The sequence below is a fragment of the Sorex fumeus genome, unplaced genomic scaffold (genome assembly GCF_029834395.1).
Source record: "Sorex fumeus unplaced genomic scaffold, SorFum_2.1 ptg000035l, whole genome shotgun sequence".
Taxonomy (NCBI): domain Eukaryota; kingdom Metazoa; phylum Chordata; class Mammalia; order Eulipotyphla; family Soricidae; genus Sorex; species Sorex fumeus.
This window is the reverse complement of record NW_026606092.1, coordinates 30,113,098-30,126,465: the sequence shown is the minus strand read 5'-3', so window position 1 is coordinate 30,126,465 and position 13,368 is coordinate 30,113,098. Positions and strand designations below refer to the sequence as shown.

General features: G+C 42.7%; 1 protein-coding gene and 1 pseudogene across 1 annotated transcript; one reads left to right on the top strand and one right to left on the bottom strand.

Moving 5' to 3' along the window:
• The first annotated feature begins 268 nt into the window (after nucleotides 1-268).
• On the top strand, nucleotides 269-9,201 carry LOC130026850 (tripartite motif-containing protein 2-like). Its single transcript, XM_056117554.1, has 2 exons — nucleotides 269-366; nucleotides 8,655-9,201. Exons 1-2 carry the CDS (start codon nucleotides 269-271, stop codon nucleotides 9,199-9,201), a joined length of 645 nt encoding a protein of 214 aa, XP_055973529.1.
• A 2,420-nt stretch (nucleotides 9,202-11,621) lies between these two features.
• On the bottom strand, nucleotides 11,622-12,826 carry LOC130026970 (dnaJ homolog subfamily C member 8-like; annotated as a pseudogene).
• Between the last annotated feature and the right edge of the window lie 542 nt (nucleotides 12,827-13,368).

Genomic DNA, 13,368 nt, shown 5'->3' with positions numbered 1-13,368 from the left:
CCTGCATTGCAGGCCTGAGGCCATGGATTTGACTGTTCCACATGTTGAGTGTGATCCGAGCGCTGTGCCACCTACAACAGTGTGTGAGCTCCAATGCCCTACAACCGAGTGTGAGAGCTTTGAGCCAAGGATGCAGCCCCTGGAGAGCACAGCTACCAGAAGCCTGAGTCCTGTGGCTAAAGTCTGTAACAGCAACAAAGAAAAGGGAAAGGGGGACTTACTCCTCGGTCTCTATGCCTCACAGGTTTTCTGTGAGGGAAAATTGATAATGGCTACCAAGGCTATTAAAGCTGAAAAACAGTTGAAAATATGGCATGATTATTTACATAGAGCAGTGACTATGACCAACATCACTCTGGCTGGAAGGTAAATCCTTCCTCTTTCGGAGCGTATTTTCTAGGAAGCTAGTGACCTCTGGGTCCTTCTGTCTGTTGTCATTACAATTGGGGCGGCACTTGATACAGACCCAGAGGCAGTCCTCAGAGAGGAATCCTGGAGCATTTATTCAATGATACTAAAATGGAATTACTTGCAAATCTCACCCTCTCCCTTTAAAAAAATCCTATACGCCTCTGGTTTTCCTAATATGCTATTCTCTTACCTCAGTGACAGGTACAATAAATAATGCATTCTTGTAATTTTAGAAAATCATTATATTTCCAGGAACTTGTACGGAGTCTAATCAATATTTATACTTAGTCAAGGAAACTTTTTTTTTCATTAAGAGAGAAGAGAGTTTCTTTTCCATTTTTCCTTCTTCTTGTGAATGTTTGACCTTGTATCAAACAACAAGTCTTTCAGGTGAAACCTGAAAAAAAAACCCAGCTATACAGATGATAATCAAATCCCCACTCACTCATTGAAGAGTGTTTAGAGAAAATAGTGCTCAAATGCTCCTTTACCCTCCTTTATTTTTAGCTTTTTGTATTTGAATATGGTTCCAAAAAATTGGATTATGGACTTGGTCCACCATCTGTAGCCTAATATGCATCTCTATCAGTACTATTTACAACACTGGAAGCTGGAGGTTATAAAGACTTAAGATAATTCAACATAATGTTCGATTAACATGGCTGACCAATTTCAGAGGTCTTTTATCCCCAAGAAGTTAATAGTAATTAGGCTCAAGTGGTAAAGCATATGCCCTGAGTTTGATTCCTGGTTCCACCACCTGGAGTTCCCACCTGCCACAAATATACGCAAATATGCAAATAGAAACAATGAAAAATTAATATTAATAAATTGAAAATTCAAAGGGTGAACTATTTCCCCAACTGTACCTTTAATATGATAGAAAAACAAAGAAGACTGACTTTGGGGTGTTTAGCTGGGGTGAAGACCCTGGAAATTCAGGACTCTGGGGAATAGTCTGGCTCTTCCACTGAGTTCAATGTCTGGGGGAAAGCGCTCAATAGTTTTGGACTTCAGTTTCTTTTATTAGCTGAGCAGAAAGGCCGTTTCTGTGGTGTGGCAGGAGTTCCAGACAGTCAATTCACAAAAAGAGTTATTGGGTTCCTACCTGGTAGCAACATTTACTGGGCTGTCTGTGCACCAGGCTGTCTTCACCAGGGCCCCCCGGAGGGGGGTGGGTTGAGGTTGTACATGGCTCTTCACTACCTCTAACTTGATGCCTGCTTGCACAGTCCAGCTATTGGGGTATGATCAGGCAGGGACTTTGTGGGGGAGAGTGTCCAAACCTTTGCTGAGCATACATTATTGAAACAAAGCTTATAGGAAAAGGAGAGATTTGAATGTTTAGTCTATCCATTTGACAGTGTCTTCATGAAGCAAAGTGCAAGATTTTCTTTCGCTTCTGTCTGAAGAGAAAAATGTCTGGAAAGTTTGGGATGGATCATGGTTAATAGATAAGAGACAGGGTGGGAAAGAGTGGTCTTAAATCAGACATCTGAACTATACAGTGAAATCATAATAGCCTAATATATTATTTAGGATGCAGTGATAGGTGAAATTAGAATATTTTTGTGGGGTAAGGGAATGCCTTGCCACAGAGGCAAGGTGAGATAGGGGGGATGGGGGGATTGGGGGGTGGGAGGGATACTAGGATAAGTCGTGGTGGAAAATGGGCACTGCTGGAGGGATGGGTACTTGATCATTGTATAATTGAAACCCAAGCACAAAAATTTGTAGAAACTGTAAAACCCAGCTATACAGATGATAATCAAATCCCCACTCACTCATTGAGGAGTGTTTAGAGAAAATAGTGCTCAAATGCTCCTTCACCCTCCTTTATTTTTAGCTTTTTGTATTTGAATATGGTCCTTTATTTTTAGCTTTTTGTATTTGAATATTTGTATTTGAGTCTACAACTGTACCTCAAGGTGTTTCACTAATACAAATTTAAAAAAAAACAAATATTTTTGTGGAGGCGGGCAGAATGATAGACTAGCAGGTAAGGTACTTGGCCTTGTGTGCAGCCAGCCCGTTGGGTTCCATTCCCAACACCATGTATGTCTCCCGAGTCTGTCAAGAGTGATCCTTGAGCACAGTCAGCAGTAAACCATGAGCATCACCACCCCTAAAACCCCAAATAAATAAATAAATAAATAAACAAATAAAATTCAAAAATGTTGGGGGGTTGTATATATTACCAATTTAATAATAATAGTAATAAAAACCTGAAAAAAAATAAGCCCCTTTCATGTCAAGCCCCATAAAGACTCAATATCTAAACTAGCTATAGTTTCAGTCTCTTTCAAAGTGGAAATTTAAGTAAATAATCTGGAACCTCTTATTAAGCACTAATAATATACTCTGCATGTAAGACACCACCCCCTCCACCCATGCTTCCCTTAAGGGAGGAGATTTTGCCTGAAATTATCGTATTTTTTAAATGTGGTGCCAGTGACCAAACTCAGAGTTTCACACACTAGAAATAAGGCATATCCTTCCCCACTGAGCTACGTTCCTTGCCCCCTGAAGCAGTCTTTCTTTTCCTTTGTTTAGGACCTTGTCCCATCCTCTTTCTGCATATAAAACCCTCCATTTTGTATAACTTCTTTGCAGTATCTTTTTACATGCTAGACTGAATACTGAATGGTTCCATGAATTGTTTAATAAAGCCAACTAGACCTTTAAAATGAACTCAGTGGAAATTTTGTTATTTGAGTAGCATAATATCTCCTCTAAAAGGCTTAGAAGAGTTTATAAAATCTTTATTAAGGTATAATTCAAATACCATCCAATCTATCCATTTAAAGTCTAGAGAACAATTCAGTTGCATTTCGTGTCTTCAGAGTTGTGCATCTAGCACCACAGCCTAAATTTAGAAACTTTGCATCATTCCCCTAAGAAACCCTGTTTCCACACCCCTTCTCCTCACTCTCCTCTCCCACTAAATCCTTGGCAATTACTGATTTTACCTTCCTTCTCACAGGTTGATTTATTCTGGGCATTAAGTAGCAATGAAATAATTTAAGATAAGGTCTTTTATTTTTCATGCATGAACTTTCTTGGTTCGCTCTCTTCTGCCTAGTAATCTCTTTCCTGTTTTTACAACTCCTTGGAGTAACTTTCTATCTACCAGATGGTATGCTGTCTGATTCATGAAATGTTGAATAAAGTGAGTAAAGTCTTAAAAAAAAAGATGCGGTTTTTTGTGAATGGCTTCTTTCACACAACGTTTGTATTTTCAAGTTGTTAGTCTTTGTATTTCCATGTTGCTATGTGCCATTATTTATTTTTATTACCAAACAACATTCCACTGTATGGATGTGCCACACTTTGTTCATCAATTCATTGGGCAGTGGACGTTTTGACTGTTTCCAATATCTGGCCCTTGCAAAAAAAGCCAAGTAAAGCCATGTGCAAGTTTTTGCATGTACCAATTTGGGGTTGGGGGAGGAGGGACATATGTTTTCAGGCCACACCTGGCAATGCTCAAGGCTTACTTCTGGCTCTGTACATAGGGATCACATCTGCAAATGCTCAGGGAACCAGGTGCTGTGCTGGGGATTGAACCAGGGTTGGCTGCAGGCAAGGCAAATGCCTTAACCCCTGTACTATCTCTTTTCCATGGACTACTGGTTTCATATCCTTTGTGTAAATTCCCAGAAGTAAAATTGCTAGATATATGCTAACTCTACATCAATATTTTGACAACTACCATAGACAGTTTTATAAAGTGACTGTAGCACTTTATGTTCTCAGAAGCAATGCACCCAGGTTACAATTTCTCCAATTGTCATTATTGTCATTTGTCTTTTTGATCATAGTCATCCACTGGGTAGGTGTCTTCTTGTGGTTTGGGTTTGCCATTCTTTGAGAACTAATAGCAATGAACATCTTTCCACATGCTTATCATTCACTGTTACAGGTTCTCTGGAAAAACGTCTATTCAAAATATTTAATTATTTTGTCTTTTGTTGACTTGTGAGAGCTCTTTGTATAATCTGGGAGCAGTTTTCTTATTTGAGATGCCTGGGAAGTGGTGTTTCCCATTGTGAAGGTTTCTTTCTCTTGCTGAAGTGTACCCTTTGAAGCATAAAATGGTTTTTAATTTTAATGAAATCCATGTGTCTACTATTATTTTAAATTGCTTTTACTCTTGATGTCATATCAGTGAAGGTTTTGTCAGACTCAAGGTCATGAAGATGTACTTCTGGGTCAGAAAGGGTAAGTATAGAGGTTAAGGTAAGTGGCCTTGTATGCCACTGATGCTTGTCTGGTCCCCAGCACTGTATGGCTCCCTGAGCACCGCTGAGAGCAACCCCTGACTGAGCACAAAGCTGGAAGTACTCCCTGAGCACCATCTTTTGGTGTGGCCCAAATGTCCACCCACCCCAATGCAATGAAAAAGAGAGAGAAAGAGAGAGAGGAGAGAGAGAGAGAATACAAATACATATTCTCCTGAGACTTTTTGGAATGTATTTCTTGTATTTAGGTCTATGATCCACTTTGAGTTCATTTTTGTGTTTGTTGTGAGGAAAAGACACACACCCCACATTTATTCTTTTGTACATGGAGTCTAGTTGTTCCAACACCATTTTTGAAACATGATTCCTGTTGAATTGCTTGGCACCCAGAACAGTTTCTTTTTAACCCTAGTTTTATATTAGACTTGCTTGGAAAATATAAAGAAAATACCTATGCCTGGACTTCTCCTTAGTCCCACTAAATCAGAATCTCAGAGAGTCATAAGCCCCTACAACAAGTTCCCATGACAGCAAATGCACCTATGAATCATCTGCCTGCCTCAGTAGTCAGAAATGCTTGTGAGAGTACTCAGAATAGAGCCCATAGTCTCTGTCGTAGGGTCTGTTGGGATCTAGGGTCTACTGCCACCAGTAATGTACTTGTGAATATGTTCTCCTCCTAGGCTGCCATCTCTGCAGAAGTAACCACTTTCTGGCTCTGTTGATGTTCACTTTTGGGGCTGACCTTGGTAAACAAGGCACAGACTTATGCTCAAAGAGCAATTTGGTTACCTCATGGAACAATTCAGACCATTGTTCTGTATTTATTGGTCTGCTCAGTATTCAGCAAAGTGCTCTCAGGTGTTGGTATCCTATCATTCTATCAAAGGAGCCTGAGTCCTTCCTTGAGACTATACTTTTAGGAAGTATGGCATTATGGAATGCAGAATCTCAGGGTCAGGAGCCTTTGACTAAAGTTGTTATTTTGTACTGAAGTTGTTTTTGTTGTTGTTGTACTGTTACTGGTGTTACAGAGCAAGGGATTCTCTTTTGCCTGATGCACAGAGGAACCTATTACATTGACAGTGAATTTTGAGAAAAGTTTTATTGCTTTTTAAAACAAAAAAGGCTTTATTGCGAAGTTCACCAAAAAGGAGACAGGAGGCAAGATTTAAATCTATCTCCCTAACTTGGGGGAATACAGGTTTTTTGTTGTTTTAAAAACTGACTTAGGAGATCAGATAAATATGAAAAAAGGTCAGCTTGGCAAAGCCAGTTGATTCTATCTTCACGATGGTCATATTTAGCTCAAGTTAGCTGCTAAAAATTCAGCTACAGCAATTCAAAACTCTCATAGCATTCTAATGTGGTCTGCTCAAGGAGATTCTGGTTTAGGTTTAAGATGGCTGAGAGATTTATATGGACTTTCTTATGCACCATTGGTTCCTTCTTTTTGAAAACAAATGGATTTATTTAAATTTAGGCATCATAATTTTCAACAGCTTTGATGTTGTTATTTTGTAGTTGCAGAATTCTACACCAATCCATCCACCAGTGTTTGAAAATTCTTCTCTCACTTTCCCAAGGTTACTTCCCCTTGCCCCAATCACTTTAGTTCCCCTTTCTGTTGATCAGGTCTCAAGGTTTGTTTCCATGGGGGATTGTCAGATACCTTTCTTTGTTTCCTTATAATGCACATATGAACAAGGTCAGCCAATATTTACCATTTACTTTCCCTTCACTCAGCATAACGCCCTCCACTGCAGACAAATTGCAGCAAACTGCAGAATGTTGTCCTTTATCATAGTTACATAGTATTCAATATATAAATATCACTTAATCACTTAACTTCCCGTTAGTCATCGATTTGCTTGAGCAGGCGCCAGTAACGTCTCCATTTGTCCCTGTCGCGTGCTAGTGTAGCCCAATGGCATCTGTTCGCTCTGGGAACATGAAGAGCCTCAAACCGATTGTTCATGATCTTGACGAAGAAGTCTGACCATCTGGTAGGTGGGCGGCCACGCGGTCTTTTGACATCCCGTGGAATCCAGTCAGTAACAGCTCTAGTCCAGTGGTCGTCTTTAAATCTCATTACGTGACCAGCCCATCTGATTTTTGACACCTTGGCAAATGAGACAGCGGTCCTGATTTTTGATCGTCGACGGATGTCGGAACTCCGGATTTTTTCTCTCATTTGAGTAAAAAGTGATATTCCAAGCATAGCTCTTCCTATTCTTCTTTGGGAGACCTGAATAGCGTTCTCATCCTGTTTGCGTAGGGCCCAGGTCTCTGAGGCATATGTTAATGCAGGAAGAACAGTGGAATCAAAGAGATGTGCCCGGAGCCGGAGGTTCTTGGTCCTCTTAGCTATTTCTTCGAAGTTCTTGAAGGCATTCCAAGCCGCTCTCTTCCTCCTGCGCAGCTCGGGCGCCAGGTCATTTGTCATGTTGACTTCTCGAACTAGGTACACATAGCTGTTGCATTCAGAGATGGTCGTTCTGTTGAGAGCGAATGGGGCATCAGGAACGAGGTTGTTTCTCATAAACATTGTCTTCGTAAGATTCAGCTATAGTCCTACCTTTCCACACTCACGGTCAAAGTCGGCCAGCATTTGTGCCGCTTGGCTGATGTTTGGTGTTATTAAAACAATGTCATCAGCAAAGCGGAGGTGGTGTAGTTGCCGACCATCTATCTTCACTCCCATTCCTTCCCATTCCAGTCGTCGCATGATGTTCTCGAGGGTGGCACTGAAGAGTTTCGGTGAAATGGTATCACCCTGCCGCACCCCTCTCTTGACATCAACGATCACTTCTTTGTAGAATGGTGAGATCCTGGTAGTGAATCCGCAATACAGCACACAGAGGATCTTGATGTATTGGGCTTGAATGCCCTGATTGGCTAGGGCTTCAATGACCGCTTCGGTCTCAACAGAATCAGAGGCCTTCTTTAAATCAATGAACGTTAAACAGAGCGGCATCTTGAACTCCTGAGAAACCTCAATGAATTTGGTTATTGTGTGGATATGGTCGATGGTGCTGAATCCTTTGCGGAACCCGGCTTGCTCGCATGGTTGTCCTTCATCTAGTGTTCTGCCAATCCTATCTAGGATGACTCGAGTGAACAACTTGTAGATGGCAGACAATAGGCAGATCAGGCGATAGTTGCCAATGTCATGGATGTCTCCCTTCTTGAACAGTAGTACGATCCTGCTGGTTTTCCATTGGGACGGAACCTTGCATTCAGACAGGTAGTGAGTGAAGAGCCGAGTCAGTGTATTGATGAGTACTGATGGCAGGTTCTTCAGGTGTTCAGGTCTGACCTTGTCTGGGCTGGGTGCTGTTTGTTTCTTTACCGACATAATGGCATGTCAGATTTCGGAAGGGAAAATGTTGGGAACGACATATCCATCCTGTGGAATTTGGTATGTCGGCAAATGGACATGGCTATCGAAGAGATTTGAGTAGAAGTCATGGATAATCTTCTCCATTGCTGTTCTGGAGGATGTGATGGATCCATCAGGACGTCGGAGGGCAGTCATCTTGGTCTTGTAGTTGGCGAAGGACAGGCGGGCGTTACGAATTCTTTTCCCGGCTTCTGCCGCATCTACCAGTACTTCTGCTCTTCTCTCTTTGAGGTCTTCCTTGATCGCATCTCTGCACTGCTTTGCGAGCTCGGATGTTAGCTTGCGGTTGCCTGAGGCATGCGCCAAACCACACTGGCAAATTAGCTCAAGAGTTTTCGAAGACCAGCGTTTTTTTGTGGCTATCTCTCTCTTGGCGTTCCTCGCAAGTTCATGGAGGTGCTGAACCAGTTGATCGTATTCCTCGTCAAAGCCCTCAGGTTTATGGAAAACAGATGTCGCTGTCTCTGCCCGGGGGCGAGCATACCATGGCAGTGACCCAGCTCAGAGCCCAGGACCCGCGGGATTCAGCCCGGGGACAGTGTTCCCGCCACGCGCCCGCGTGCCCGCCGTCTGCCTAGTGACGCTGGGGTCACCTTCAGCTCTCACCCAGGCCCGGGGTGCGCACTTGCCCCCGACGCTTCCCACCAGCGCCAGCAGCGTGCAGAGTCAAGGACAGCCAGCCCCCCATGTCAGTGGTCTAGGATGGCCAGTGAAGCCACCAACATCCCAAGTCCTGTGGTGTGCCAGATTGACAAGCAGTTCCTGATCTGCAGTATATACCTGGAACGGTACAAGAACCCCAAGGTTCTCCCCTGTCTGCATACTTTCTGTGAGAGGTGCCTGCAGAACTACATCCCGGCCCACAGCCTGACTCTATCCTGCCCCGTGTGCTGCCAGACCTCCATCCTGCCCGAGAAGGGGATGGCCGCGCTGCAGAACAACTTCTTCATCACGAACCTGATGGATGTGCTACAGCGAACGCCAGGCAGCAACATCGAGGAGTCGTCCATCCTGGAGACCATCACTGCCGTGGCCGCAGGAAAGCCTTTGTCCTGCCTCAACCATGATGGCAATCCCATTGTGTTTCTTAGTTGGACTAGAGTTTATGCCCCTTATGGAATGGTTGCTCCCACCAACCACAGGTGACAAAGGGATTCTAATCAGGAGCCCCACCCTACCCTTCCCTGTCTGCTTCCATCAACCACCCAGGGATCGGATTGCACACAGAATACCCACCCTACCCAGATAAATACCCCACTGGCAGACTTCCACTATCGACACTACCTCCACTACCCAGCTGTTGCCACACTCCAGGACGCTTTCTGGACACATCATAAGACACTAAATACCCAACTTCCGGAATTGTCGTTCCATATTTGATACGGTTCAAATATGGTAACACCTACAAGGGTGATTAGAGGTCGCCCCAAAAGCCTCTATCCCTCTTGGAAAGACTGGCAAGCTACCGAGAGTATTCCGCCCGCACGGAAGAGCCTGGCAAGCTATCCGTTGTGTATTCGATATGTCAAAACCAGTAACTACAACTGGTCTCATTCACCTGACCCTGAAGGCTTCACTGACATGGCAGCACTGAGAAGGATGAGAAAGGAGAGGCCGACAAAATCTCAAGGCCGAACTAGGCTGCCATAACGAAGGAAGACAAAAATGATCATCTGTACTTTCAATGCACATACACTAGCATCAGATACATCCATCAAGGACCTGATGGTACAAGCGTGAATGATCAAGTACGACATCATTGGTCAGACTGAGACAAGAAGGCACGAATCTCACCATGCCGTTTTCGACACTGGAGAAGAATTGTTCCTCGGAACATGCGATAAAAGAGGTGTCAGAGGCGTCAGTGTCCTTGTCAACACAAATTTGGCCAAGAGCATTGATTCATTTGAATGCCTAACAACCTGAATCGGACGTTTACATTTGAATAGATGTGGCTCACTGCCTGCAGTTTCTGTCTTCGTTGTCTATGCACCAACATTTCATTATGATGAAAGAGAAATCGACATGGAGCTGGAGAAGTTCTATAAAGAAGACCACACCTTCTACAAGATCATTGTGGGTGATTTAAATGCCAAGATAGGACCGAGAAGATCAGCTGTAGAACTTCACATCGGTACCCATGGCCTAGAATGGAACGAACAGGGTGAGAGACTGTCTGAGTTCATCATCTTGACCAAGACCATCCATGGTAACTCACAGTTCTAGAAGGCAGAATCTAAAGGCTGGACATGGGAGTCTCCCGGTGGATGATTCCACAACAAAATAGACCACATCATATTCAATTGATGGTTTTGCCTGACCGATGTCGCTGTTGTCCCAAAATTTAAGGGATTGGACCACCGTCTCCTTCGTGCAAAATTCTACTTCACAGAGCGGGGAGAAAAGGCTGCAAAGTTCAAAAAGAGAACTCCCACAACGACCACCAACTGGGAACTCTTTGGCACTATTGCGGCAACATGGGAAGATGCCATTGTTGACAATATATATGTATATATATATATATATATATAACATTTTAAAAATCCCTTCATGTTGTTGCCAACTTTGGCTGTTTCTGTATCTTGATATTATAAACAGTACTGCAACGAACAGGTGTTCATGCATCTTTTTGGATGAATGTTTTTCTTTTTCTTTTTTTAAGGCCACATGTTTAATTGGTTAATTTCCACAAACTCTCCACAATGTTCCCAATAAATTTATTTATTGTGATAATCCAGTGGAGTACAAAGCACAAAAAGTTATCGGCTGTTGGCAGGAGAAGGCAGCCAGGGTAGAGGTACCTTCCACTTTGGGTTGGTCTAGGTACAAGAGAGGAAGGTTCTTTATCCAACCAAGCCCCTTGTTTCCATTGTAGAGAAGAATTACTTTGGTCAGTATTAAATTGTATCGAAAACAAAATGTACTAAAAAGTCAATACCACTCTCCGTTGGGGTGGAAATGGGAGAGCAGAATGAATCCTTCAAAGTGGGAAAGGGGGGCATTCCTGGCTTGTCCTTCACGCCCTACCGAGGTCATGAGTTGCCCCCCACGAGCGGCTCTCCGGCACGGCCATGGCTCCAAAGCCACAGAAACCAATCTCATAATTATCTGACTCTCGGCAGAAATACTTCCAGGCTTAATAAGTAAAATATCAGAAATCCAAAATTGCGTGGCCACTATCACGGCTGCGCGACATGATTTGGTTCTTGTAACTAGCTGTAGAAAACAAATTATTTCACAATAACTTTTCAGCAGGTCTGATTTTGGGGTGTAAACTCTAAACAATAATGGTGCATCTTTTGTCAAAACAATGAATCTATTCAAAGTAGATAGAGTGTTAACTAAAATTCATCTGTCTCACAGGCATTGGGAGGGTTGGGAGGGGGAGGTTATTGGGGTTCTTGGTGATAAAAAATGAGTACTGGTGAAGGGAAATGTTTGATGATTGCATGACCGAGACTTAAACCTGAAAGCTTTGTAACTTTTCCCACAGTGATTCAATAAATTTTAAAAATAAAGTCGAAAGGAGACAATGGGAGAAGGTTCTGCAGGCTGGGCCCAGGATGTCATTCATGGTATTCCATCTCTACTTTGGGAGGGTGGGGGCATGTCTCCAGAAGGTTCATTTTTCTTTTCTTCTCTTTTGTATTTGCTTGGAAGTTTCATCAGCTGTCCACACAACCATCTCGACTTTCCCCCAAGTTTTTCTGCCACTCTTTTTTCTAATTTGACTTTTTCTTCTGTCTCTTCCTTTTGTCACTTCCTTTCACACACCTTTGTCTTTTTTTCTCTTTCCTTTTAATTTCCAGCTCAGCAAACAGCTTCATGGTCTGTTTGTATACTACTTGTTTGAACAGCTCAGGAAAGTTCTCTTCCACATTTGTAGGCTTCCCTTCCTTCTTTAATTGCTTTTTTTGATCTTTCACAGTGCTTTCCACGAATTCATTTCCTGCTTGACTTACATCTGGGGCCCTCTTCTTCTGCTCCTGATTCAGTAGCTACTTGTAATCCTTGACCACATATTCAAAAGCCTTTTGCACTCTGCCAGCACTATTTTGATTCTTTATCAGGATGCACCAATAAGAATACTATATTTATTTATTTATTTATTTATTTATTTCGAATACCATCCCTCCACCAGTGTCCATTTCCCACCACCACAGATCCCAGTATCCCTCCCACCCCCAATTCCCCTCATCCCACCCTGCCTCTGTGGCAGGGCATTCCCCTCTGTTCTCTCTCTCCTTTTAGTTGTTGTGGTTTGCAAAAGAGTTAAGCCTGATTTTCAGGGAGAAACGTTGGATGATTTACTTTCCATTGATCACTTTGTATATAAGGAGATGTCGTGCGAAAAATATCCTGGTACCTGCATGCCATAGCTATGCTTGTAGAGGCTCATGGTCATCAGAGTCCATCTGGAGAAGGCGGGATGCAGCACTTACCCCATCTGGAACCTCCCAGTGATATCGGCTCTGTTTGGGACCTGGAGCATTCTCTGGGAGCTGTGGGGGCCCTCCAGCCGGTTTTCTTCTTTGTTACTGTGTGTCAATATGAATACTTATTAATTTTTTCATCTGTCACTTCAGAATATACCTGAAGAAACTTAAAGAGTTAAAATTGAAGTAGGAGGCACCATAGGTCAATCTTTCAATCTGATGTTTGGACGTTAGAAATGAATCTCTCTTCTCTATTTGTTTTACATCATTGTAGATGGTTGTAAATGCTTACTGCCTCCACCACCAGAAATTCTGCTCTCTCCTAGAACTGCCATTCCCCCACTGGATTAATGCTTTCATGTTCCTGGGGATAGAATCCCAGAAGTAGACTTTCAGGGTTCTAAGAATATTCTATTCATAACAAGTTCTGGTGTCTTTAAAATGTTTTCCAGAGAGACTGCATCACACAAAAGTCCTACCAACTGTAAATAAAAGTTCTTTATTCACCACACCCCATTCAGCACTTTTATTTATTTTTATTTTGTATTTTTTTATTTTTAAAAAAATTTTTATTAGTGAAACACCATGAGGTACCATGAGGTAGACTTAAAAACTTTTGTGCTTGGGTTTCAGTTATACAATGATCGAGTACCCATCCCTCCACCAGTGCCCTTTCTCCACCACCACTGATCTCAGTATCCCTTCCACCTCCCCTTCCCCCCATCCCACCCTGCCTATGTGGCAGGGCATTCCCTTTTGTTCTCTCTCTCCTTTTGGGTGCTGTGGTTTGCAAAAGAGGCATTGAGTGGCAATCATGTTTTAATAGAACAATCTTTCTGGGGTGAGTTTATATGGCATCCATGGATCTTTTGCTTTC

Bases quoted from the DNA above. Each gene is read 5' to 3' on its own strand.
- LOC130026850 (XM_056117554.1), top strand. From the start codon at position 269: ATGGCTACCAAGGCTATTAAAGCTGAAAAACAGTTGAAAATATGGCAT. The intron at 367-8,654 runs GTAAATCCTTCC...GGTCACCTTCAG, and splicing joins AACATCACTCTGGCTGGAAG to CTCTCACCCAGGCCCGGGGT.